This window comes from Adiantum capillus-veneris, chromosome 1 (genome assembly GCF_014529385.1).
Source record: "Adiantum capillus-veneris isolate H3 chromosome 1, ASM1452938v2, whole genome shotgun sequence".
Taxonomy (NCBI): Eukaryota; Viridiplantae; Streptophyta; class Polypodiopsida; order Polypodiales; family Pteridaceae; genus Adiantum; species Adiantum capillus-veneris.
The window spans coordinates 183,212,417-183,239,966 of record NC_140931.1 but is presented as its reverse complement, the minus strand read 5'-3'; the positions used below and the strand labels follow the sequence as shown (position 1 = coordinate 183,239,966).

The 27,550-nt window shown below is 41.2% G+C and overlaps 1 protein-coding gene across 5 annotated transcripts in view; it reads left to right on the top strand.

Moving 5' to 3' along the window:
* Positions 1–22,799: 22,799 nt before the first annotated feature.
* The window catches only part of LOC147466135 (HSP20-like chaperones superfamily protein), a 42,359-nt gene continuing 37,608 nt past the window's right edge, over positions 22,800–27,550 (top strand). For 2 of the 5 annotated variants that reach the window (XR_015189716.1, XR_015189714.1), the window contains exons 1-4: positions 22,800–22,974; positions 23,189–23,337; positions 24,103–24,151; positions 24,284–24,426. Coding sequence is in view for 2 of the 5 variants with exons in the window: in XM_086524267.1 (XP_086380393.1) it covers positions 22,926–22,974; positions 23,189–23,337; positions 24,103–24,151; positions 24,284–24,426 (390 nt within the window). In the remaining 3 variants the exon portion in view is untranslated. The remainder of the gene's footprint in view (positions 22,975–23,188; positions 23,338–24,102; positions 24,152–24,283; positions 24,427–27,550) is intronic. The other 3 variants (XM_086524267.1, XR_015189717.1, XM_086524260.1) reach the window with 3 other exon arrangements.

The window sequence follows — 27,550 nt, the reverse complement described above, 5'->3', positions numbered from 1 at the left end:
TTGGATGCACCTTTGTCTAGTCATACTCGTTCAGGTTCTCTCCATGCATCTTATGCATCGGATTGTTATGCTTTGGCTGTGTCTAGCTTATGTGATGTTGAAGAACCTCTATCTTTTGATGAAGCACAACATTCTAAAAATTGGATGGCTTACATGCAATAAGAATATGATGCACTTATAGAAAATGACACGTGGACTTTTTGTGATTTGCCTCCTGGCAAAAAGGCCATTGGTACAAAGTGGGTTTATAAGTTGAAATGCAAGCCGGATGGTGAGATTGATCGCTACAAGGCTCAAAAAGGTAGGCATTAGGAAGATACTTTTTCTCCCACTTGTCGTATGACTACTGTGGATTTTCTATGTGCATTGGCAGCTCATTTTGATTGGTAAGAACATTAGTTAGATATTGTTACTGCTTTCTTGAATGGTGACATATTTGAGGAAGTTTATGTAATGTAGCCTCGTGGTTTTGTCAAGAAAGGACAAGAAAATAAAGTGTGCAAATGTAAGAAAGCTTTGTATGCGTTGAAGCAATCTCCTCGTGCTTGGTATGAGAAAGTTGATACTCATTTGGTCAAATGAGGCTTTCGTAACAGTCCGATAGAAAGCACATTGTATGTAAAGCGTGAGGATGATGTACTTCTCATTGTCGTTCTCTATGTGTATGATTTACTGATCACTAAACCGAATGAGAGACATATTGTTGAATTTAAGGCTAATTTGATTGTTACTTTCAAGATGAAAGATTTGGGGATGTTGCATCATTACTTGGGCCTATAGTTTAAGTAGTGTGATGGTGGTATTGCCTTGTGACAAGCTACATACAGACATTGTGATGTAAGTTTGGACTTGAGAATTGCAAACCTATTGCTACTCCCTTAGAAACAAGTTTGAAACTGAGTCTTCATGATGTTGGTAATCCTGCTAATGTCACTCTTTACCAAATTGTTGTTGGCTGCCTTATTTATGTATGCGACACAAGGCCAGATATTCAGTTTGTAGTCTCACAGGTCAGCAGATTTATGCATACCCTAGGGTCTAAGCATTGGCACGCTGTCAAGCATTTTAGACTCAGGCTAGGCTGGTTGTTTTGACACGCGAGTGTCCACAAGTGGTTTCTATTTCATGCTCGACAGCTCATGCATATCATGGTTGAGCAAGAAGCAACCTATTGTGGCCACTTCTAGTTGTGAGGCTAAGTACAAGGTAGTCTTCATAGCTAAAGTTGAGAGTGTATGGTTCAAACACCTTATAGATGCTTTGGATGTTTTGACAGGACATTGCCAAAATCATCTACACCGATAGTTAGAGCGCATTGGCAATTGCAAGGAACCCAATTTTCATGCTTGCACGAAGCACATTGAGGTGCATTACCACTATGTCAGGGAGAGACTCTCAGCAGAATAGATCAACTTGGCTTATGTGCCAACATAGGACAACCTCGCAGATCTTTTCACAAAGGCATTGTCTCGTGAGAAGCTCAAAGCTTTGGGCTTACTCTCCTTTGTGGAGTGATCATGTCCTTGAGTCATGGCACTTCCCTATACTTTATATGCCAGCTCTTGTTCACTGCATCACTCCCAAGGGGGATTTGTTACCATATACATGTAGTAGTGATGTGTGTGAACACACTTAGGACCGCCGAGGAATTTTTCCCTCACTAGGAGGTTTTTCCCCCTGTGCATTGTATATACACCCATCACTCTAGGGCTGTCATATCTTTCCATTACACACCAAGTAATACACTCTCTCTTGTGTGCCTTGAGCTTCCTTCATATTCTATAAGTTGTGTATGTTTTCCTGCAACCCCGATTCCAACAACATTTGTTCATTGGCAACTCACAATGTTTGGAATGTTCAATTGGACATAAAGATTTCCTTTTTGGATGGTGATTGCACAAGGAACTGTTTGTAGTGAAACCTCATGGTTTTGTTGAAAGGGCACAAAAACAAGTGCCAATTGTTGGGGTAAAGGCCTATGGTTGTCTGTCCGCAATGATTGACCCTACAACTATTACCTCTGACTCTACCATTTACTCTTCATATATACAATAACACACACACACACTCCCGCCTTCATTGAGTGTGGTTCCCCCAAAGCAAGCTCTCCCTTCTTCCTCTTTCCCTTCCCGCACACATACATGTGCGTGGGGCACTCCGCCCCTCACAATCGGTATCAACTCTCCTTCCTGGCCTCCCAACCCCCCGTCGGTGCACGGTAGCCACAAAAGCAATGAAGAATCTTAAAAGATTGAGGCCTTGGAGAAGTTTTCTTAGATCTGCAATACAGGCATGAAAGCAAAAGGGGATGAGAGAGAATTGAGAGCCTCTCTCTCTCTACTGTAGCATATCTCAAGCAGGTGAGAGAATTGGAACAGAGCTTGGAATGAAAAAATTCCAAGTTGATCAAAGCCTTCAGTAGGAGGATCATTGTAGGAAATCAAAAGAGGTTGAAGGCTTATAGTATTGCGACAATTGATTTTTTCAAAGCTTGACTAGAAAACCTTGCAAAGTCGTGCAAAATGGGGGAGCAAATTTGGTGAGCATTTTAAAACAAGGTGTCTAGAGATAGACGTTGGCATTGCCTTTTACTCCAACTGAAGAAAGGGGGGGGGGGGGGGGGGGGGGGGGGGAGAGAGAGAGAGAGAGAGAGAGAGAGAGAGAGAGAATGAAGAAGAAGAGAGACTATAGATTAAAATGAGAAAAACAAAACATACCTTCCAAAAATTGGAAGGGTGTTCCGTTGTACACGAGCTGAAATTCCCTCGTATTTACACTCACTTTCTACCGAAAGGTACTGCCAACAAAGCAACACTGGCTTTGCAAGCAAGGAACTGGCAGACACTAAATATAACAAGGCTTGATAAATTGAAGTAGCGTGTTTAACATTAGGAAAGCTTGGGAGTAGCCACATTTAAGTAGTGCTTGAGATTTCAGCGAAAGTCGGCAAGAAGTTTTTTCGAAGTGTGCAGTATGCAAAAAAGCTCAAAGGCACCACTAAATTCAAGGGCAGTAACCTAAGCTTAAAATTGGGAAGACTTAGATTAAGCTTATTGCTTATGTGTGAGCTAAAACATTGTTTCTCTCTCTCTCTCTCTCTCTCTCTCTCTCTCTCTCTCTCTCTCTCTCTCTCTCTCTCTCTCTCTCTCTCTCTCTCTCTCACACACACACACACACACACACACACACACATACTTGCACATCTTTTCCATTTCTCTTTGAATTTTGACATTGGAGAGAGAACTCTTGGCTACGACGTTGCTCTTTACAATCTCTCTGATTCTTGACATCAGAGAGAATTCTTTGGGATTAGTAGAGATACTCCAGAGCTTGGGGAAGCTTTTTAGATTGTGACAAAGCGGCTTCTCATGGAGGCTTTGCACCATCCATTATCCGGATTGAGAGAGAGAGAGAGAGAGAGAGAGAGAGAGAGAGAGAGAGAGAGAGAGAGAGAGAGAGAGAGAGAGAGACTTTCTCTTTGATTTCTCATCGTCCTCGGTCAGTTCTATTGACTTAAACATCCTGCCACCCTTCCATCGGCTATCACTTTCAACATTGAGAGCTCTGACATTGGCGATTCAACTTCCTACTTCGGCACAAGGGGGGCGGGGGGGGGAGAGAGAGAGAGAGAGAGAGAGAGAGAGAGAGAGAGAGAGAGAGAGCATAGTTCTCTAGCCGTGCATAGCTCACCGGCTTCAACATAGAGAGCCAAAACCTGGATCTCCTCCAGTGTAGCCTTGCCATTGACCTCTCGTAACTTCGACATCAGCAACCTTTCTCAACCTACCATCGACACTTGGTCGCAACTTTTCCCTGCATGCCATTGTAGCATCGACAATGGATTCTTGACATTCGACCCCCGATTACCATATTTTTCTCGCGAGTCTACCTATGTGTTTTATGAAACTTTGAGCACTATTTTGGCTTGAGATTTCTCTACTATTACAAAGGAGGTTCTATCAAAATCTCACCAAGTTTTCTAGTCATAGCCAATTGATATCACAAGGATTGAAGTTTGACAATAAAGTGCGGTCTATCTTCTTATTGTGCTCTCTACCCTCTTCATGGGACATATTTTGCACAGCAATTAGCAACTCTACACTTGAGGAAAATTGCCCTATGATGTTATAGTTTCAAGTCTACTCAATGAAGAGGTACGCATGAAATCTATGGACCCTACAAAGCAAGGTGATGCATATATTGCCAGTGGCAAAGATCGGAGAGGTCGGACTCATAACCGTTCCACAAGTAAGGATCGCAATAATTCTTGAAGAAAATATAAAGGTTCTTTACACAATGTCGAGTGCTATCATTCCCACAAGAAAGGACATTTAAAAAAATATGGTCATGCATGACAAAGAGGCAAGAAAAAGCCTCAAGACAACAAGAAATCTTATAATGACTATAAGGGCAAAGGTAATATTGAGGAGCTCAATGTGCTAGAGCCTCCTAAGATTGTAGGTGTGTAGGAGGTCCAAACTTCCTCAGGTTCTCTAGTCTTTACAATAAATCTTAGTCCAAATGCTCTTATTGCACAAGATGCTAGCTTTGATCAAAATTGGGTCATCGGTGGTGCAAGTTTTCGTGTAACACCCCATAGATAATGGTTCTTTACGTATATACATATTTATGAGAAAGGCAAGCTCGATGAGCTTGTGAGCTTCCATGTCGTTGGAGACATTAAGCTAGTTTTACATATTGGGATGGAATTCATAGTAAAAAATGTCTAGCATGTTCCTAAGTTAGCAAAGAGTATGATTTCTATTGGTCAACTTGATAACTTGGATTACATGACCACTTTTGAAATGGATTATGGACGATAAGAAAGGAAAATCTCGTGATTCTTAGGGTTCAAAAGCATGAAATGCTTTACTCTATGTTTGTTTTGTGCGTAAAAAAGGATTGTGTATCCCAAGTTGTCATCTATTGAGTTGTGGCATAGTAGGCCATATGAGCCAAAAGGGAATGAAAACACTAGCTCATTTTGGCTACTTGATTGTGTTAAGTTATTCCAACTTTTCTATGAGTAAGCATTGCATCTATGGTAAACAAACTAGGAACACCTTATCACCATTGAATATGAAAAATTTGCATCCACTAGAGCTTGTCCATAGTGACATTTACGGTCCTATGCTAACCAAGTTTCTAGAGGGAGCTAGCTATTTTGTGACTTTTATAGGCAATTCCATTAGAAAGGTGTGGGTTTATCCTTTGCGTCATAAGGATTGGGTATTCTCTGATTTCCAAAAATTCTTAGCACTGGTAGAGAATCAGTATGGCAAGAAGACCAAAAGCTTAGGGACTAATAATGGCGGAGGTTTGGGTTTATTCTTTTCATCATAAAGATCACGTCTTCTCTATTTTCCAAAAAATTCTTAGCATTGGTAGAGAATCATTAGGGCAAGAAGATCAAAATCTTGAGGAGTGATAATGGTGGAGAATATGTCTCCAAGGAGTTTAAGAATTTTTGTAGCAAGAGAGGCATTAAGAGGCAACTTATTGTACCTTACACACCTAATCAGAATGGAGTTATAGAAAGAATGAATCGAACAATTCAGGAGCGAGTCACATTCATGCTTCTTATGGCAAATCTGGCTTAAGATTTTTTGGGTAGAGGTAGTACTGATGGTGGTACACATCATTAATAGGTCACCCAATACGCTATTGAATTACCAAATTCCAGAGGAGTTGTGGTTCACAAAGAAGCCACATTATGATCATTTGCATGTCTTTGGATGTAAGGCATATGCACATGTGTCCAAAGAGCTTTAGAAAAAGCCATACCCAAAGTCACACAAGTGCATTTTCCTTGGTTATGGTGTAGATGGAGAGATGGGATACCGTCTTTGGTACCAAAAATCTAAAAAACTACTTTGTAGTTCACATTTTATCTTCAAAGAGTCAAAGATGCACAAGGGACCTATCAAAGAGTTTTATAGAAAAGTCATACTTGAGAACATTGCCCCAAAATCTGTGAAAACTAAGAATAGTGACGTACCTTCCACTAGCAATGCTCCAATTGATAGGACACAGTGTAGTAGATAGTCTTTGACACGATCTACTAGATCCGCATGTAATGGAAATGGCCTATAAACTTTGAGAATAGCGGAAGTAAGAGAATTAGAGAGAACATTTTTGTGTGACTACTTTGAGAGCTTAGAGGGTGAACTTAATTGATGGTAGCAGCATAAACATAGTACTTCATTAACTTGGCATGAACAATAATTTTGCAAGAGAGAGAGTTTAGAGAACATGACAACATTTGAGGACCAGATTTATGTGGAGCCCCTTCTCCAATAGGAATTTGTATTATAGATTCTCCCATTAAGAGAGACTTGGTACAATACAATCTTTGTGTTCCTTGTGACCTAGGTGATGCAATGAAGATGGAAAGCTTCATGCATCATGAGCATAACATAAACTTTGTAAAAAGCATTAACTATCCCAAGGCCTCAAAAACCTTTGAAGGTGGAGAGAGCTAGCGGGGAATGAGGGTAGGGAAGAGGAAGAAGAAACATTCCATAGGAGAAAGAAGTAGTTCCTTGCTTATCATCACTCTTCTTGATAGCATAAATAATAGCATAGTAATGAAGATGGAAAAGATGGCAAGCTTAAACCTTGAAGCATAGCTCTTGGTTGGATTTGCATTCCATAGCCAAGAGTGTTGGTGTAGGCTCTCAACTTCTCTACTAGCTTGGAGAAGGAGATGGAGCTCTTGCACTTTGCACTTCACACGATGAGGGTGTGTGCGACTGTGTGTGGGAGAGTATGATAGCCCCGTTCTTGCTTTGGTCGACCCCCTCTACTAGCTCATGAAAGAAGCTTATTGGATCCTTGCAAGCGTGGCCAATCACATGCATAATGCATAACAAGCAACAAGGGTAGCCTTGGGACAAGTGTCCCCCTTTCCCCTTTAAGAGAGAGGACTTGATAAATGCAAAAACAATTAATCAAATTAACTAATTTATTGTTGGACCCCTTGGGAGGCAAACCAATAGGCTTTACGCAAACCATGAGGACAACATGGGTAGGGGCTTGATATGTGTCCTTGCTGCCTCTTGAGACTGGGGCTTTGCTTGTGTGTGTGTGTGTGTGTGTGTGTGTGTGTGTGTGTGTGTGTGTGTGTGTGTGTGTGTGTGTGTGTGTTCTCACTCATCCCCCTAGCTTTGGGTCTCTCCCCCTCTTGAGTAGGGATTGGATTTGACTTTTTGAACACCTTACCCTCAAGCACCTTAGTCAACAAGCATGACAAAGCACCTTAGTAAGCAAGCACTACAAGCACCTCAATCTTGGGCCGGGTTCCCACCTCAAGCTCAGCTCTAGCTTACCTAAGATCAAAGGACTTTTAACACTAACCTTTGGAGGTCTTTAATGAAGCAAACCCTAAGGTCTTTTAAGCTCGGTTGGCTAGCCTTGCTCTTTGACATATCATCTCTCATTTGGACCCCTTTACCATTGGCCCCGTGTCGAGATAGACCCGTAAGCACATGTCTATATTCTAACCCTTGTTCCCGTCTATTCTCCCACATTAAATGATCAATTAAATATGAGAAAATCATTTAGGTTGGTTAGATATTAGATTTTATGACATTACCTTTCTCTTGAAATCATATTCCTTCTTGACTATGAGATAGAAGAGATAAAGCCTTAGTCATTAGTCAATCTTTCTTAGCGGGTAGAGGATCCATTTTTACCCTACGACATCTTTCCAAGATGGATGACTATTCCATTTGGTGCTTGGGAGACATAGCTTCCGAGGGCATGTCTACTCTTTAGTCCATTTCATTCTCCCAAGTAGAGTGACAAATTCTACTTGGTGTTTGAGAGACGTCGTCATCACAAACATGATTTTGAGCATGCATACTATTTAAATTTGTGCACAATAAAAAGAGAACTAGTCTTATAAGACAAAAACATTGGTCATTCAAAAGAAATGTATACATTTGCTTACTCTAATGTAGCATTGTAAGCATTGACAAGGTTCATACTATCCTTAATAAGATACCATTGGATAATCATACCATGTCATAGTACCTTGTCTTCATGCTGCCGAAGGATAGCATCTTCAAAATGATTAGTTTTTAAATTTAATAAGATACCGTTGGATAATCATACCATGTCATAGTACCTTGTCTTCATGCTGCCGAAGGATAGCTTCGGGTTGTAGCACCTCTTCTTGGTCTTCAATTTCGGGAGGGTCTTCAATAATTGGTTCATTTGGTGGCTCTCCTTTGTAGGGCTTAAGTAGGCTCACATAAAGCATTGTGTATGAGCCAATGGTTGGGCAACTTGAGTTGATAAGCCATCTCATTGATTGGCTTCAAGATTTGAAAAGGACCATAGTATCTTTTTGCTAATTTAGCATAATACTTTTCATGGCCCGTAGGATTCTTGCCCATCGTTTGCCTCAACCAAGCCTTGGGAAACTTAAGTAAGACCCAATCATTTTATTTAAACGTTAAGGCCCTTATGTGCTTGTCAAGAGCAACTTTTTGCCTTGTTGAGAGATGGATATAGCCTCCTTAATCTTTTGGAAAGATTCTTATAGGTTACGGCCATACTCATCCGCATCAAAGATCTTCCCATGTACTTTGAGTAGCAAGGGACTTTTAGGTCTTACCTCAATGATTTCAAAAGGTGATTTTCTCGCAGAAGTATGGATAATTTTATTACGCATACTCTGTAATGGAAATGGCCTATGAACTTTGAGAGTAGCAGAATTAGGAAAATTAGAGAAAGCATTTTTGTGAGATTACTTTGTGAGCACAGAGGGTGAACTTAATTGATGGTAGCAACATAAACATAGTACTTAATTAACTTGGCATGGACAATGCTTTTGCAAGATAGAGAGTTTAGAGAACTTGACAATAGTTGAGGACCGGATTTATGTGGACCCGGTCCAACATGCATTTGTATTATAGATTCTCCCATTAAGAGAGACTTGGTACAATACAATCTTTGTGTTCCTTGAGACCTGGGTGATGAAATGAAGATGGAAAGATTCATGCATCACGAGCATAACATAAACTTTGTAAAAAGCATTAACTATCCCAAGCCTCGGTTCCAAGGCTTCAAACACCTTCAAAGGTGGAGAGAGCTAGCGGGGAATGAGGATAGGGAAGAAGAAGAAGAAGCATTCCATAAGAGAGAGAAGTAGTTCCTCACTTATCATCACTCTTCTTGCTAGCATACATAATAGCATAGTAATGAAGATGGAGAAGATGGAAAGCTTAAGCATTGAAGCATGGCTCTTGGTTGGGTTTGCATTCCATAGCTTAGAGTGTTGGTGTAGGCTCTCAACTTCTCTACTAGCTTGGAGAAGGAGATGGATCTCTTGCACTTTGCACTTCACACAATGAGAGAGTGTGTGAGTGTGTGAGTGTGTGTGGGAGAGTATACCCCCCAAGCTAGTCCCCTTCTTACTTTGGTCGACCCCCCTATTCTCCCACATTAAATGATCAGTTTGATATGAGAAAATCATTTGGGTTGGTTAGATATTAGATTTTTATGAAATTATACCTCTCTTGAAATCATAGTGGTCCCCGACTATGAGGTAGAAGAGATAAATCCTTAGTCATTAGTCAATTTGCTTAGCGGGTAGAGGATCCTTTTTACCCTACGACATATTTCAAAGATGGATTACTAATCCATTTGGTGCTTGGGAGACATAGTTGCCGCAAGCATGTCTGCTCTTTAGTCTGTTTCATTCTCTCAAGTAGAGTGACAAATTCTACTTGGTGTTTGAGAAACTCGTCATCATAAACATGATTCTAAGCATGCATACTATTTAAATTTGTGCACAATAAAAAGAGAACTAGTCTTGAAAGACGTTGGTCATTTAAAAGAAATTTGTACATTTGCTTACTCTTATGTAGCGTTGTAAGCATTGACAAGGTTCATAGCATCCTTAAGCTGTATTCCTTGGCATCCATCTAGCATCTTCAAAATAATAATATTTGAATAATAAGATACCGTCGGATAATCTTACCATGTCGTAGTACCTTGTCTTCATGCCAAAGGATAGCTTCGGGTTGTAGCACCTCTTCTTGGTGCTACAACCCGAAGGGTCTTCAATAATTGGTTCACTTGGTGGCTCTCCTTGTAGGGCTTAAGTAGGCTCACATGAAAAGCATTGTGTATAAGCCAATGGTTGAGCAACTTGAGTTGATAAGCCATCTCATTGATTGGCTTCAAGATTTGAAAAGGACCATAGTATCTTTTTGCTAATTTAGCATAATACTTTTGATGGCCCGTAGGATTTTTTCCCATAGTTTGCCTCAATCGAGCCTTGGGAAACTTAAGTAAGACCCAATCATTTTCTTTGAACATTAAGGCCCTTCTGTGCTTGTCAGCAGCAGCTTTTTGACTTTGTTGAAAGATGGTTTCAAATGATTCTTGTAGGTATACGCTATACTCATTGGCAGCGAAGATCTTCCCATGTACTTTAAGTAGCAAGGGAGTTTTAGGGCTTCCTTGAATGATTTCAAAAGGTGATTTTCCCGTAAAAGTATGTACAATATTATTGTATGCATACTTCTCAAGAGGTAAGTACTTTTTCCATTATGAGCGTTGATCTACTTCAGTAACATAAGTCTTTAGTAGATGGAGTATCATAAGATTGGCTATCTCAATTTGGCCATCCGTTTGCGGCTGATAGGCCGAAGAGAAATTCAATCTTGTTCCTAAATTTTCAAAGAGACCTTTCCAAAAATTATTGGTCATTCTAGGATCTCTATCTGAAGTGATGGATGTTGGCAATCCATGGTGTTTGAAAATCTGTGATCTAAAGAGAGTTGCCATTTGGTGTGCCTTAATAGTCTTTTTGATAAAAATAAAGTGTGCTTGCTTGCTAAACCTGTCGACTATTCTCCGAGTATTTTTCATATTCCCGTATTCCCATGGATAGACTTGGGTAATCCAAAGATAAAATCCATGGATATACTCTCCCATGGTGAATTTGGGATAGGCAATGGCTGGAGTAATCCAAGTTGCTTCCCTCTATCATACTTGGTCTTTTGGCATACCACACATTTTGAAACATACTCTAGTATGTCCACTTTCATGGTATGCCAATAGAAATATGTCTCTACTCCTCTGATGGTAGGTTGAATGCCTCTATGCCCCGCATAGGGAGGAGCATGAGATTCATACATAACTTTCTCATGAAGGGAGTGGGTAACACATAGCCTATTGTCGTGGAGAAGATAACCATCCTGCAAGGTGAATGGTTCCTCTCTCTTCCCCAAAGCAAGGGTTGACATTATATCTCTAAAGTTAGGGTCAATAGCATACTCATCTATCATAAAAGATAAATCATTGGGAGTTTCTATAGACACCGCATTAATTTTCGATCGTCGTGAAAGAAGTGCATCGGCCACTTGACTGTGCTTACCAGCAATGTGAGAAATATGAAAATTATATTGCAAAATAAAATTTTCCCACCTCATTTGTTTGTCGAAAAGCTTTTTTTGCGTCATGAAGTACTTGAGACTTTGATGATCTGTTCGTAAAATGAATGGAGTCCCCAATAAATAGTGTTTCCATGTGTCTACGGTATGTAGAACAACTAAAAGATCTTTCTCATAAATGCCTAAGACCCGTTCATCCGTATTGAGTCTTCGGCTCTCATATGCTATGGCATGCCCTTCTTGAAGCAAGACTGCTCCAAGGCAATCACCAAACAAGCATGACATTGGACCTCAAGTGGCTTTGAGAGATCCAGAAGCATGAGGACTGGTTGGGAGATAAGCTTCTCTTTGAGCTTGTCAAAAGCATTTTGTTCCTTAGGAGTCCAAGAATACTTAACGTTCTTCTTTGTTAAGTCATGTAATGGTCCTGCTATTTGAGAAAATTTTGCTATGAAGCATCTATAGTATGCACATATACCGATAAATCTTCTTAGCTCATGTAGATTTCTTGGATTAGACCATGATTTTAATACCTATTTTGATGGATCCATAAGGATACCATCTTGAGAGATAATATGACCTTTGTATTGAATCTCTTGAAGGAAAATTTCGTTTTTCTTTTGGTTCAGAAAAATCATGTTCTCCCTCAATGCTTGAAAAATCACTTGGAGATGTTGCTCGTGTTCCTCCAAGGACTTGGAGTAGATGCTGATATCATCAAAGAACACTCCATTGAATTTGCGGTAGGGTCTAAATATTTTCTCCATTAGACGATTGAAGGTGGCTAGTGCGTTGGTCAAGCCAAAAGGCATGACTAGATATTTATAAAGAACAAACGTAGTACAAAACACGATCTTTAGGATATCTTCATCCACTATCCTTATTTGATGATAGCCACTTTTAAGGTCAATCCTATTGAAGTAGGTAGAGCCTTGTAGATTATCAAACAGATCTTCTACCTGAGGCACGAGAAATCTATTTTTGATTATATGGTTTAGCGCTCGATATTCCACACACATACGGTATGTACCATCTTTCTCTTACACTAAAAGGATTGGAGAACAAAAGGGAGAGGAACTAGGCACCATCCCTTTGTCAACCAATTACTGTACTTGCCTCATGATATCCTCTTGTTGACCTTCGAAAACTCGATAAGGAGGCTTGTTAGGCGGTGAGCTTCCTGGTAGGAGCTCATTTCAATGGTCATCATCCCCTCGTTTTGGAGGTAAGTCCATAGGGATATCATCGATGAACACATCTTGGAATCCTTTTAGAAAAATTAGACAAGTCTAACTCTGTTTGATTCCTACCATTTACATTTGATGAAACATTAGGACTTTTTAGGGACTCTTTGACAAAATTCATGTACGCAAATATTGAGCTCGTTATTGATTTATCAAAAGCAGGAGGATTTACAAGTGGTATAGTACGACCACACTCACTAGCATCTATACACATGCTCTTTTTCTTGTAGGTGAAGTAAATTCTCCTTTCAGGGAACTTCATGTTGGCAGCCATGCGGTTGAACCATGGTGCCCCTAGGATAGAATCCTTACGTTGAGAGGAGGGATGAAAAAAACTTCTTTGTCAACATAGCTTTGGATATGAAGCCTCAACTTCCCAATCAAGGGAGTAACGGAGGCTTGTTGTCCCTTGAAAGCGGTGTTGGCCGTTACAGTATCTCCCATCTCAAAATCTTGAATGCCCAACTTGGTGGCCAACTCCCTTGATATGAATTTGTGGGTAGAGCTAGGGTCAAACAAGATAAAGGCATCATGCTCCCTTATCGTTCCCCAAGCATATGAGAAAGGTGATCCTTTGCAATGAGCATCCTGTTTTGGACCTTTGATGGTGGAAGCTCAAGGAGTCTCATTGCGAGCATTTCTCTTGGGGCAAGAACGATAGCCATGTACTTGCTCCCCACACTTAAAACATTTATGGTCCTTGCGAAAAGCTTCAAGATCTTCAGGAAAGAGTTTTTTTTTACCTTTGTAAACTCCCTTCTCCTTGGACCGATTGTTGTTGTTGTTGTTGGAATTGCCTTGGGAAGAATTTTGGACATTGGTTTTCCCCTTTGCATCACTCTTGTCTTTGTTTTCCATGGGCTTGACATTCCATCTAGCACCTTGTTGGAAATTGATGCGTGAAGAAACCATGGTGTGGTGGCTTGCTTTGATGATAGAACCAGGCCGTTGGGAGTTGACATACTTGGCCATCTTTTCAGGTAATCCCGCATAGAATTGTTGCTTTTGCTCGGCAAAGTCTATCTTTTGAAAGACAGTAGCCTTGAGATGTAAATCCCAAAACTTGTCTACATATTTCTAGATAGACTCATGAGAGAGAAGCTTCAAACTATGCCATTCGGTGAGCACTTTGTCCTTTGCATCGCTTGCAAGGAATTTCTTCATGATGGAAACTCGTAGAGTTTTCCATGTCTTTGGGGCTTTCCGTTGCCACGAAGGCTAGCCCACCATTGATGAGCCAATTTCTAGAAGTGCATAGCTTCATGGTGTAGCTTGGAGGACTCTGTGAAGCCCTCGTCTCCAAAGGCCGCATCAAATTGCTGGATGAAGGCCAATACTTTGTCGGTAGCACCAAAGGTGCCATCATAGGGGAGAAAAGAGATACTCTTTCCTCCGTCTTTGAACTTCTTGAGCTATTGTGACCCTCGCCATGTAGAGTATGATTTGTGATGTCCTCCCCTCTTGTATTCTCTTGGAGAATAGCCATAGATTTCATCGAAAGAGGAGGAAGGAGAAGAGAGCGACCTCTTTCTTGCCCTTTTCTTTCTTTCTTTCCTCTCTTCCCTTTCGGAGTGGCGAGGAGAAGGACTGTGGGTTGAACGTTTCTTCTTGGAAGAAGTTCGCAACCGTCTAGACCGCCATCTTCGTGGAACCACATCTTCAGAGGAATGTAGGGATTCATTACTTTCTTGTTCTTTGGATTCCTTCTCTCGTATGGGAGAGAGTCTTGTTTTGGGGGTCTCATCAAGAGGCCTCCTAAGCTCTCTCTCCTCTTGGAGAGGAAGGAAAATCCCATAAGCGCGAAGTTCTTGAGTAACTTTGGCTTGCAAAGCAGGGTTGCCCATAGCTTGATGTAATTTAGTAACAAGATAATTGACAAACATGGGGTCACCATCATTAGCACCTTCATGTGAAAAATCAAATTTTTCAATGTTCATTCTACTCTCTTGGTTATTGTCAACCATGCTAATTATACTTATGTTTTTACTTAGTGTATTCTTTGGCAATTCAAAACCTTAATTGCTACTCCTCTTAGCCTTTGAAATCAACACTTAAGTATCTACACCCACGGCTCGAATTGGTTAATTATAGAGAGTAGTGCAGTGGGTCTAATATTGTAGAGTTGCTGAGGGATAGCTCCTTTTGAGTCTTGTTAAGGCTCAATAATAGTAAATCCGTAGGCAAGTCTAAAAAGACTCCATTATTAAGACCAAAGCTTCCGAGGTGTGCACCATATCCCACATAGTGGGCTCAACAAAGCCGATATTAGATCCCACTCCCACTTACCCTAATATAATTAACAAAATCAACCAGTACAAAACAATCTTTGTGTTCCTTGTGACCTAGGTGATGCAATAAAGATGGAAAGCTTCATGCATCACGAGCATTAACTATCCCAAGCTTTAGTCCCAAAGCCTCAAATTCCTTCGAAGGTAGAGCTAGCGAGAAATGAGGGTAGGGAAGAGGAAGAAGAAACATTCCATAGGAGAAAGAAGTACTTTCTCACTTATCATCACTCTTCTTGCTAGCATACATAATAGCATAGTAATGAAGACGGAGAAGATGGCAAGCTTAAACATTGAAGCATGGCTCTTGGTTGGATTTGCATTCCATAGCCAAGAGTGTTGGTGTAGGCTCTCAACTTCTCTACTAGCTTGGAGAAGGAGATAAAGCTTTTGCACTTTGCACTTCACACAATGAGAGAGAGAGAGAGAGAGAGAGAGAGAGAGTGGGAGAGTATACCCCCCAAGCTAGCCCCCTTCTTGCTTTGGTTGACCCCCCCTTGTAGCTCATGCTTGAATCTCATTGGACCCCCCCCCCCCCCCCCCCCTTGTAGCTCATGCTTGAATCTCATTGGACCCTTCTAGGCCTAGCCAATCACCTACAGGAAGCATATCAAGCAACAAGGGTAGGTTTGGGACAAGTGTTCCCCTTTCCCCTTTGAGAGAGAGAGGACTTGATAAATGCAAAAACAATTAATTAAATTAATGAATTTATCATTGGACCCCTTTGGAGGCCAACCAATAGGCTTTAGGCACACCATGTTGGCAACATGAGGAGGAGCTTGACATGTGTTCTTTTGCCTTTCTTTGTACCAAGCTTGCCTTATGTGAGGGTGTCTGTGTTCTCTCTCTAGCCCCTCCTTGTAGGGCTCGCCTCCTCCTTGTAGGGACCTTTGTTGACTTTGGGGAACACCTTACCCTTAAGCACCTTAGTCAGCAAGCATGACAAAGCACCTCAAGCTTGGGTAATGTTCCCACAAGCATCTCAAGCACCCTAGTCGGAAAGCACGACAAGCACCTCAAGCATCTTAGTCAACAAGCACCTCAAGCACCTTAGTCATCAAGCACGATAAGCACTTGAAGAAGCTTGGGCCGGGCTTCCACCTCAAGCTCACCCCTAACTTGTTAGGAAATATGACGTAGCTAAATAGATTTTGAGTAGATTATTTAATGGAGAGAGATAGATTTCACACACAAGAGATTATAGAGTAGAGAGAGAGAGAGAGAGAGAGAGAGAGAGTACACACGATGTACGTGGTTCACCCAATGTGAGCTACATCCACGGGGAAGCAACCACTCAATGGCTTTAGTACTTCAAAACAAGAAGTAGTTTACAAAGGGATTATACCCTTAATAGAGCTCCCGCTTTGCTTCACTCTCACCACCTCACACCCACCTTGTTGCATCAACTTCACACTATCAAATGTGTGTAGAAATGGCCTCCTTTTATAGGCCAAAAGGGCTGCCCTCTCTCATGAGAGGCAGCCATGTGTAGCCGCCCTTGTGTAGATAAGTCCAAATCGGACCCTCCAATCTGCCCATTTGTGACCGCCCTTGAGAAGACAAGTCCGCTTTTGAATTCGTCCACCGGCCATTGACTTCCGACCACCAACCAGCCGACCGATCGTTTTCCGACCACTTTCCGGCCGTCGTCCGGCCATAATATTTCGAGGAAAAGGAATATTCTAGCAAAAATTTTGGTTTTCGGTGAGTGATTTTTATTTCCGGCTAGTAATTTTCCTTCAGGCACAATGACTTCTCCTCATAATAGGGGCCTTACAAATATGCGTTTTTACCACAAAAAATTACAAGGGGTAAATCAGACTCCATACTTAACATAGCTTTCCTAAGGTCAAAGAACTATTAACACTAACCTTTGGAGGTCTTTGATGAAGCTAACCCTAATGCTTTTTAAGCTCCATTGATTAGCCTTGCTCTTTGACAGACCATCTCTCATTTGGACCCCTTTACTATTGGCTCGGTGTCGAGATAGACCCGAAAGCACAAGTCTATATTCTAACCCTTGTTCTTGTGTATTCTCCCACATTAAATGTACATTTAATATGAAAAAATCATTTGGGTTGGTTAGATATTAGATTTTTATGACAAACTCTACAAGAGGTAAGTACTTTTCCCATTGTGAGCGTTGATCTACTTTGGTAATATAAGTCTTTATTTAGTAGACCGAGTATCGTAAGATTGACTATCTCACTTTGGCCATCCATTTGTGGGGGATAGGCCGAAGAGAAATTCAATCATATTCCTAGATTTTCAAAGATACCTTTCCAAAAATTATTGGTCATTGTGGATCTCTATCTGTCACGATGGATGTTCGCAATCCATGGTGTTTGAAAATCTGTGATATGAAGAGAGTTGCCATTTGGTGTGCCTTAATAGTCTTTTTGGCAGAAATGAAGTGTGCTTTCTTGCTAAACCTGTTGACTATTGTCCATATTTCCTTATTCCCATGGATAGACTTGGGTAATCCAAGGATAAAATCAATGGATATACTCTCCCATGTTGAATTTGGGATAGGCAATGGCTAGAGTAATCCAAGTTTCTTCCCTCTATCATACTTGGTCTTTTGGCATACCACACATTTTGAAACATACTCTTGTATGGCCACTTTCATGGTAGGCCAATAGAAATACGTCTCTACTCCTTAGAGAGTAAGTTGAATGCCTCTATGCCTCACATAGGGAGGAGCATGAGATTCATACATAACTTTCTCACGAAGGGAGTGGGTAATACATAGCCTACTGCTGTCGAGAAGATAACCATCCTACAAGGTGAATGGTTCCTCTTTCTTCCCCAAAGCAAGGGCTGACATTATGTCTCTAAAGTCAGGGTCATTAGCAAACTCATCTATCATAGAAGATAGATCATTGTGAGGGGCTATAGACACCACATTAACTTTTGGTCATTGTGAAAGTGCATCAGCCACCAGCAACGTGAGCAATATGAAAATTAAATTGCGAAATAATTTTTTTCCACCTCATTTGCTTGTCGAAAGCTTGGCTTGCGTCATGAAGTACTCGAGACTTTGGTGGTTGGTTCGTAGAATAAATGGAGTTCCCAATTAATAGTGCTTCCATGTGTCTAGGGCATGTAGAACAGCTAAAAGCTCTTTTTCATGAATGCCTAAGATCCGTTCATCCGTATTGAGCCTTCGGCTCTCATATTCTAGGCATGCCCTTCTTGAAGCAAGACTCCTCCAAGGCAATCACCACAAGCATCACATTGGACCTCAAATGGCTTTGAGAGATCCGTAAGCATGAGGACTGGTTGGGAGGTAAGCTTCTCTTTGAGCTTGTCAAAAGCATTTTTCTCCTTAGCAGTCCATGAATACTTAACGTTCTTCTTTATTAATTCATGTACTGGTCCTGCTATTTGAGAGATTTTTTCTATGAAGCGTTTATAGTATGCACACATACCAATAAAACTTCTTAGCTCATGTAGATTCCTTGGATTAGGCCATGCTTTTATTACCTCTAACTTCGATGGATCCATACGGGTATCATCTTGAGAGATAATATGACCTAAGTATTGAATCTCTGGAAGGAAAAATTCACTGTTCTTTTGGTTGAGAAAAAGATTGTTCTCCCTCAATGCTTGAAAAATCACTTGGAGATGTTGCTTATGTTCCTCCAATGACTTGGAATAGATAATGATATCATCAAAGAATACTCCAGTGAATTTGTGGTAAGGTCTAAAAATTTTCTCCATTAATCGATTGAACGTGGCTGATGCATTAGTCAAGCCAAAAGGCATGACTAGATATTCATAAAGACCAAACATTGTGCAAAACGCGGTCTTTAGGATATCTTTATCCACTATCCTTATTATTTACATTTGATGAAACATTAGGACCTTTTAGGGACTCTTTGACAAAAATCATGTACGTAGAAAGTGAGCTCTTCATTGATTTATCTAAAGCAGGAGGATTTACAAGTGGTACAATATGACCAGACTCACTAGCATCTATATACATGCTCTTTTCCCTGTAGGTGAAGTAGATTCTCCTTTCAAGAAACTTTATGTTGGCAGCCATGCGGTTGAACCATGGTGCCCCTAGGATAGCATCCTCATGTTTGAGATGAGAGATGAAAAAGTCTTCTTCGTTACAGTATCTCCCATCTCGAAAGCTTGAATGCTCAACTTGGTGGCCAACTCCGTTGATATGAAGTTGTGAGTAGAGCCAAGGTCAAACAAGATGAAGGCATCATGCTCCCTTACCTTTCCTCAAGCATAGGAGAGAGGTGATCCTTTACAATGAGCATCCTCTTTTGGAGCTTCGATGGTGGAAGCTCTAGGAGTCTCTTTGCAAGCATTTCTCTTGGTGTACGAACGATAGCCATGTCCTTGCTCCCCACACTTAAAACATTTATGGTCCTTGCTAAAGGTTCAAGCTCTTCAGGAGAGAGTTTGTTTTTATCTTTGTAAACTCCCTTCTCCTTGCACCGATTGTTGTTGTTATTGTTATTAGAATTGCCTTGGGAAGAAATTTGGGCATTGGTTTTCCCCTTTGCATGACTTTTGTCTTTGTTTTCCATGGGCTTGACATTCCATCTAGCCCCTTGTTGGAAATTGATACGCGAAGAAACCATGGTGTAGTGGATTACTTTGGTGATAGAACGAGGCCGTTGAGAGTTGACGTACTCGGCCATCTCTTCAGGTAATCTCACACAGAATTGTTACTTTTGCTTGATGAAGTCTATCTTTTGGAAAAGAGTAGCCTTGAGATGTAAATCCCAAAACTTTTCTACATATTTGTGGATAAAGTTATGAGAGAGAAGCTTCAAACTACGCCATCAGTTAGCACTTTGTCCTTTGCATTGTTTGCAAGGAATTGCTTCATGATGGAAACTCGTGAGTTTTCCATGTCTTTGGGGCTTCGCCGTTGCCACGAAGGCTAGCCCACCATTGATGAGCCGATTTTTGGAAGTGCATAGCTACATGGCGTAGCTTGGAGGACTCTGTGAAGCCCTCGTCTCCAAAGGCCGCATCAAATTGCTGGATGAAGCCAATACTTTGTCGGTAGCACCAAAGGTGCCATCATAGGTGAGAAAAGAGATACTCTTTCCTCCCTCTTTGGACTTCTTGAGCTTTTGTGACCTTCGCCACGTAGAGTATGATTTGCAATGTCCTTCCCTCTTGTATTCTCTAGGAGAATAGCCATAGCTTTCGTCGAAAGAGGAGAAAGGTAAGGAGGAAGGAGAAGAGGGTGACCTCTTTCTTGCCCTTTTCTTTCTTTGTTTCCTCTCTTCCCTTTCGGAGTGACGAGGAGAAGGACTGTGGGTTGAACGTTTCTTTTTGGAAGAAGTTGGAAACCGTCTAGACCACTGTCTTTGTGGAGCCACATCTTCAAAGGAACTTAGGGATTCATTACTTTCTTGTTCTTTGGATTCCTTCTCTCATATGGGAGAGAGTATTCTTTTGGGGCTCTTATCAAGAGGCCTCCTAAGCTCTCTCTCCTCTTGGAGAGGAAGGAAAATCCCATAAGCGCAAAGTTCTTGAGTAACTTCGGCTTGCAAAGCAGGGTTGCCCATAGCTTGATGTAATCTAGCAACAAGATAATTGATAAACATGGGGGCATCATAATTAGCACCTTCATGTGCAACATCAAAGTTATGAATGTTCATTCTACTTTCTTGGTTATTGTCAACCATGCTAATTATACTTATGTGTTTACTTAGTGTATTCTTTGGCAATTCAAAACCTTAGTTGCTACTCCTCTTAGCCTTTGAAAATCAGCACTTAAGTATCTACACCCACGGCTCAAATTGGTTAATTATAGAGAGTAGTGGAGTGGGTCTAATATTGTAGAGTTGTCGAGGGATAGCTCCTTTCAGACTTCTTATTGCTCAAGAATGGTAAAGCCGTAGGAAAGTCTAAAAATACTTCATTACTAAGACCAAATCTCTCGAGGTGTGCACCATATCCCACACAGTGGGCTCAACAAAACCGATAATAGATCTCAGTCCCACTTACCCTAATATAATCAACAAAATCAATCATTAATAGGCTACTTAAGGACTTCTCTTTTTAAGCAAGAAAAGAGAAACCAAATGCCCTGATACCAATGTAATGGAAATGGCCTATGAACTTTGAGAATAGCGGAATTAAGAGAATTTGAGAGAACATTTTTGTGTGACTACTTTGAGAGCATAGATGGTGAACTTAATTGATGGTAGCAACATAAACATGGTACTTAAGTAACTTGGCATGAACAATGATTTTGCAAGAGAGAGAGTTTAGAGAACTTGAAAACATTTGAGGACCGGATTTATGTGGAGCTGGTTCCCCCTCCAACAGGCATTTGTATTATAGTTTCTCCCATTAAGAGAGACTTGGTACAATACATTCTTTGCGTTCCTTGTGACCTAGGTGATGCAATGAAGATGGAAAGCTTCATGCATCACAAGCATAACATGAACTTTGTAAAAAACATTAATTATCCCAAGCCTCAGTCCCAAGGCCTCAAACACCTTCGAAGGTGGAGAGAGCTAGCGGGGAATGAGGGTAGGGAAGAGGAAGAAGAAACATGGTAGTTCCTCACTTATCATCACTCTTCTTGCTAGCATATATAATAGCATAGTAATGAAGATGGAGAAGATGGCAAGCTTAAGCATTGAAGCACGGATCTTGCTTAGATTTGCATTCCATAGCCAAGAGTGTTGGTGTAGGTTCTCAACTTTTCTACTAGCTTGGAGAAGGAGATGGAGCTCTTGCACCTTGCACTTCACACAATGAGAGAGTGTGCGAGTGTGTGTGGGAGAGTATACCCCCCAAGATAGCCCCATTCTTGCTTTGGTCGACCCCCTCTCCTAGCTCATGAAAGAAGCTTATTGGACCCTTGCAAGCCTGGCCAATCACATGCATAATGCATAACAAACAACAAGGGTAGCCTTGGGACAAGTGTCCCCCTTTCCCCTTTGAGAGAGAGGACTTGATAAATGCAAAAACAATTAATCAAATTAACTAATGTATTATTGGACCCCTTGGGCGGCCAATAATAAATTAGTGTCCCCCTTTCCCCTTTGAGAGAGAGGACTTGATAAATGCAAAAACAATTAATCAAATTAACTAATTTATTATTGGACCCCTTGGGCGGCCAACCAATAGGCTTTAGACACACCATGAGGACAACATGGATATGGGCTTGACATGTGTCCTTGCTGCCTCTTGAGGCTTGGGCTTTGCTTGTATGTGTGTTTTTGTGTGTGTGTGTGTGTGTGTGTGTTCTCTCTCATCCCCCTAGCTTTAGGGCTTGCCACCTCTTGAGTAGGGATTGGATTTTTTTCCCTCGGCTTGCCATCACTCTAGGGAAAGCCTTACCTTTGTATCATCACACTTAGTAATACTACTTCTAGTGTTGTATGCTCTTGAGCTTCTCCTTCATCTTCTCTACCTTTGCTTGCCTTCTTGTAGTCATATTTCCAAAAAAAATGGTATCAAAGATGGTTTTGCTACCTCACCTATGAAGTTCAAAAGTCTAGGAAATGGGAAGTCTGGAAAGAGAAATTGGGATCTCTCTATTCTTCCCATATGGCAATCATGATTGAGGGTATAAGGAAAGCAATAAGTAATCCATACTGATGATTGTACTTAAATTCCTCTCCCTCTCTCTCTCTCTCTCTCTCTCTCTCTCTCTAGGTGTGAGATGCTTGAGAAGCAGGTAAATGGGCCACCCTCCCCTACCCACCCTCCCCCCAATCTCTAAGTGACATATGTCACAATTTTGTTGTATCCTCATCTAGTCATTATTAAGAGAGGCCATCTCTTTGCAATCATTAGCTATTTTTACAACATTGTGCCCACACACTAGACCTCGTAAAGCCCCTCACCTATACCTTTACTAGTATTTTTCTTACATTTCTTATGCTTATTTGCAGGGGTCGACCTCCCTCACGCACGCGAACGACTTCCACTCACCCGTTGCTGAACAAGACCTGGTGATTGCCAAGTGTGCTCTTCTCTCTCAGCGAACGATGTCGGAGAAACTGGCTCCCACGAAGCGCCACGAATTCGTACACAATGGTTCCAAATCTCTTCTTCTTACATTTTATGATTGTCTTTGCGTGAGCATGCTCTCTCTCTCTCTCTCTCTCTCTCTCTCTCTCTCTCCACACACACACACACCGGCTGGAAAAACATCTTCTTTTTTCTGCAAGCACAGCAATCCGCATCAACATACATACAAAGTTTGCTTGCTTATGGAGCTCTGGCACGTGTGTGACCATGTGAACATCAGGCCAGACAGTGTTTGAATGGGATCAAACGTTAGAAGAAGTGAACATATACATAACGCTGCCCAAAGATGTTCCCAAGAAGCTCTTCTCCTGCACTATCAAAACTGCTCACCTGGAAGTTGGCATCAAAGGCAATCCTCCTTATCTGAATGTAAGCAGTTTTCTAGTTTTTCTCCAAGCCTTACTTTTCTCCCGTGTATGTTAAGTCCTGGTGCCACGGATAACCCTAGTCAAGGGTCAGTCTTGCTCTATCATTAATGATGCTCCATGATCAACTGAGGCAATCGCTTTGTGTGGTCGATATACTCCACAAACATCAAATGCTATGCAACAGTGTTTGTGCTGTAACAAGCATTTTTACATTCACGGTTTTGTTATGAAAATAGTTTTCTCAAGGCATACAATTGCTTTTGTCTTGCTTTAGGTGGGATTTGCATTAGGGAAACTAAAGCTTTCTCCACATGGCTGTAAACATATAGGGATCGTGCAAAACTTAGCTGACAAACTTCGCTCGTCTTTCCAGAATAGTAATTCTGAGCTACCTTGCACACCATTCTGGGCAATTCACTATGTCCCCTTGCCCACATACATTTGTTGTCACCAGTCGTATGATGTGTTGTATGCTGCATACTCTTGCTGGTATCATTTGTTTGGCGACTTCTCATCATCCTCATCCTCGTTAAGGAGGAGCTTTTAAGTCTTCATAACATCTTCTTGGCCAGGTCCCATTGTTATTTATTTGATGGTGACTAGTTGTTCATCTTTGAAATATTTCGATGTGGCTAGATAAATGTTTTCTTTCGTTCTGGTTACCTTCTTTAGAAGAATCTTTGAGTCGAGTTGTTTACTTAATGAGACCTTATTGAGTATTTTTTATCGCAATTAAATAATCAAGGTATTTTCATCCTCATTGCAGCATGATTTAGCGGGCCCTGTGAAGCTTGATAGTTCATTTTGGACAATTGGTAAGTGTGCCTGGATGAAGGTGCTTGCAGCTGATGTTTCAAGGTGTCTAAGCAACAGTAGATTTCTGGGAAAGAAATTGCTATGGCCGCTTGATCAGTTCTTTTACTTGCTCTAGTCTCTTGTTTCTACAGAGGATGATATCATGCATATCTTTTTGCACAAGAGGGACAAAGGGCAACCTTGGTCTTCAGCAATAGTTGGGCAAGGTGAATTAGATCCTTTTACAGCTGATCAGGAGCAACGCCGCTTGATGCTTCAGAGGTTTCAAGAAGAGGTGCACTCCTTGTATTATAGGACTTTTCAAAATGTTCAACACAGTAGCAGAATTTACCATTTTATGAAATCCCTGCCACAAGCTTGAGTGTTGACACATGCAATGTATATGAGGCCTATCAAACATCTCCTGAATGCACATTGTGTATCATGTATTTAATTAGCTTTTAAACTACTCTTATTATCCAGGGTCAAGCTAAGATATGCTATACAATGTTACAATCATGATAAATGCAGGCGCACGCTCTCAGTTGGTGTGACTAAGTCCTTGGTGCTAATCTGGCTTGCTTTAGGCATGTGCTCCGATGAGAGAGAGTTTTCTTAGATTGGAGGATCTCCCATAACTTTTGATGAGCTGTAAGTTTTATCCTTTTAATCTAGCAAACAACAAGGAATTGTGTGCACAACATCTTGAAAGGTCTCAAGAGACTCACATGGAAAGCATTGTGAATCTTCCAAGTAATTGGCAAGTGCAGTCAAAAGTATACATTGTTTATCTTTTCCTAAATCTGGAAGGGGCCATGGTACTGCATACTAAGCTTTGGAAAAAGCCTCTCCTTACCCTCTCTCTTCCGTAAGCGTGCTTTCTCAAACCAAAGTAGCACCCAATCATTCTCCTTAATTGCACGTTGCAACGATGCTCGTCTCTGTCTTCCTATGTTGTGCTTGAGACTTGTGCAAAGCCTCCTTTACCTTGGCAAAAGCAGTCTCTAGATCCTACGTGTACCGATCTACTGCCAAATTATTGTCCTTGTGCGCAATAGTGGTGGAACCTTTCTGCCACCCTCGACAATCTTAGATGGCACTTGCCCTATAGAGCAAACTCGAAAAGACCCAAATACTTCGCAGACTGAGTCTTGTAGTCAAAGATATAAGACTTCAACAAGTTTAAAACGACTATGTCTCAAAGTGATGACGTGGCGTGTCCAATCGGAAAGAAATGGCCGATAGGAGGCAGAGTCTCGAAGAGAGTTGGTCCCTCGAGAGTTGTACTTTGTGAAGAGCAATGATAAGAAATAACCAAAAAGGGCGCGAATCTTTGGGGCCAGTCTTCAAGTTCAATGATTTTGCAATTTCAGTTTGTGTGTTGCTAATGATTTCTCTCTTGGAGTGTCCAAGCCTGTAACAGTGGTATCAAAGCTCGGAATGATTCTTCTTGTACGGAGGATCCGATTCTTTCTGCAGCACACATGGATTCTCGTGGTGAATCTGATAGATACGATACCCCTCTAACCTTTGGTATTCTGGGAGATGAAGAAAAGCCGAGTCTCAACGTGGGAACAAATGAAACCAATGGAGATTTTGGCTTTATTTTCGGTAGGGAATCTTGACAGAGCAGAGTACAAACGTCAATTGCAGATTGACATATGTGTGTGAAAAGATTGATCAAGTACTTCAAAGATCCGAAACATGTGAACCATCTGAAGAATTACCCGCGTGATGAGATTCACTTTAGATGGCGAGAGGGCGTTGATTCTCCTCATAAGACGGTAATGAAACAGAAAGCAAAGCTGGGTGCAGAAAAGTGGAAGTTGTACTTGCAGAAAGAGTTTGACAAAGGTCTTGAAAAGAAGAACTAGTTAACAAAACGCCTTTAGCTCTCTTAGAAGAAGAAGAAATCAGTATATTTTTCCGGTTATTTGGGTCGGAAGTCAACTTTCGAGATGGTAAGAAGATCCAAGAAGCGTGTTCATTTCGAGGATGACCTAGATTTTTATGTCTTCAGAGAGTTATGATAGTCTGTCGTCCTCTAGTTCCAAAGAGGATGAGAAAAAGCAAAAGAAAGCGGAAAAAAGCAAGAAAAGCAGATTTCTGAAAAAATCTAGTAGGCATAGGGAGCCATCTACTAGTAGTTTATTGGAGGAGACTTCATCCTCTGTTGACAGTTTAGACAATGAAGGATGGAGGGTCAAGCTGTCAAGTCTTGACACGTTTTCAGGCTACTAGGACACCAACCGAGCCCTTGAATTTATGTAGCAGTTTGGCGTCGCCTTCTCGGGAGGACATTTTCCGTAACGCTCCAAGGTGTGAAGGGCGGTGTCTTACTTGAAAGGAAATGCACAGACATGGTGGTCTACTTTGTTATTGCTCAGAGAAGCACCTAACAAGTGGGTAAAATGTAAGAGAAATTTCACTTCTGCGTGGATAATGGAAGAATATGTCATCACGGCTTGGCATCATTTGAGAATGACTAAGAAAAGACACGTTGGATGACTACTGCGAGAGGTTTTGGGATACCTATTTACCATTGTCCTTGTTTCAGAGGGTCACATTGAAGGACCAGATTGAGCGGTTTTGCTTTGGATTGCCAAAAGAGATTTGATGGTATTATTGCAACTAAAGTCTGACTCCATTCATAGACTTATGGGACATGCTAAGCAAGGTTTTGGTATGCATGCCGGCTCATTGACATATCCTACGGACAAGCGAGTGTCCATCTCAATAGGGCAAGAGTCTTCGAGTGAAGAGAAAGAACCAAGGAACCGGATGAAAATTCATTAGAGGATTCCAGAGAAGTAAGGGAATGAGATGATAGTGCATCCGAGGGTTCCGACGAAGCAAGGGAATTTACCGATGGTTCATTAGAGAATTTCGACGATTGAGGTGCCGGTGGATAGGGGAGGCCAACGGGGCTACCAACATGTCACAGGGCACAAGAAAAGAACAGAAAGATAAGCTAGGTCCACTGGATAATTTGGTGAAGGTAGTTTTTGGCCCTCAATGCAAAGGAGAACATCGCAAAGTCTCTTCAAAGAGAGGTGTACCTTGAACTTCGAAGCTTTTGGATTTTTAGAGTGTTTATGCCAAAAGTTATCGATGAATCAGCAGGTTGAACCTTGTGCGGTGCGGACAGCACAAGCGGGGACGCACTTCACTCCTTGGTCATAGATTGTCTAGATTGAATAAAGTCAGTAATTTCTCATTGAGATATTAGGAATACTGACATAATTTCTCTTTGAGATACTAGGAATACTGAGAGGCTGACAGTATTTTGCGGAATTACCTTATGAAAATATGTGCCTTTAATTGGAAATGTGCTCTTTTGGCACGTGCACATGGCTCTATGTGTCACATGGACATACTTCATCGACTTCCAGAGCCAATTTTCCCCTTCTTCCTGGATA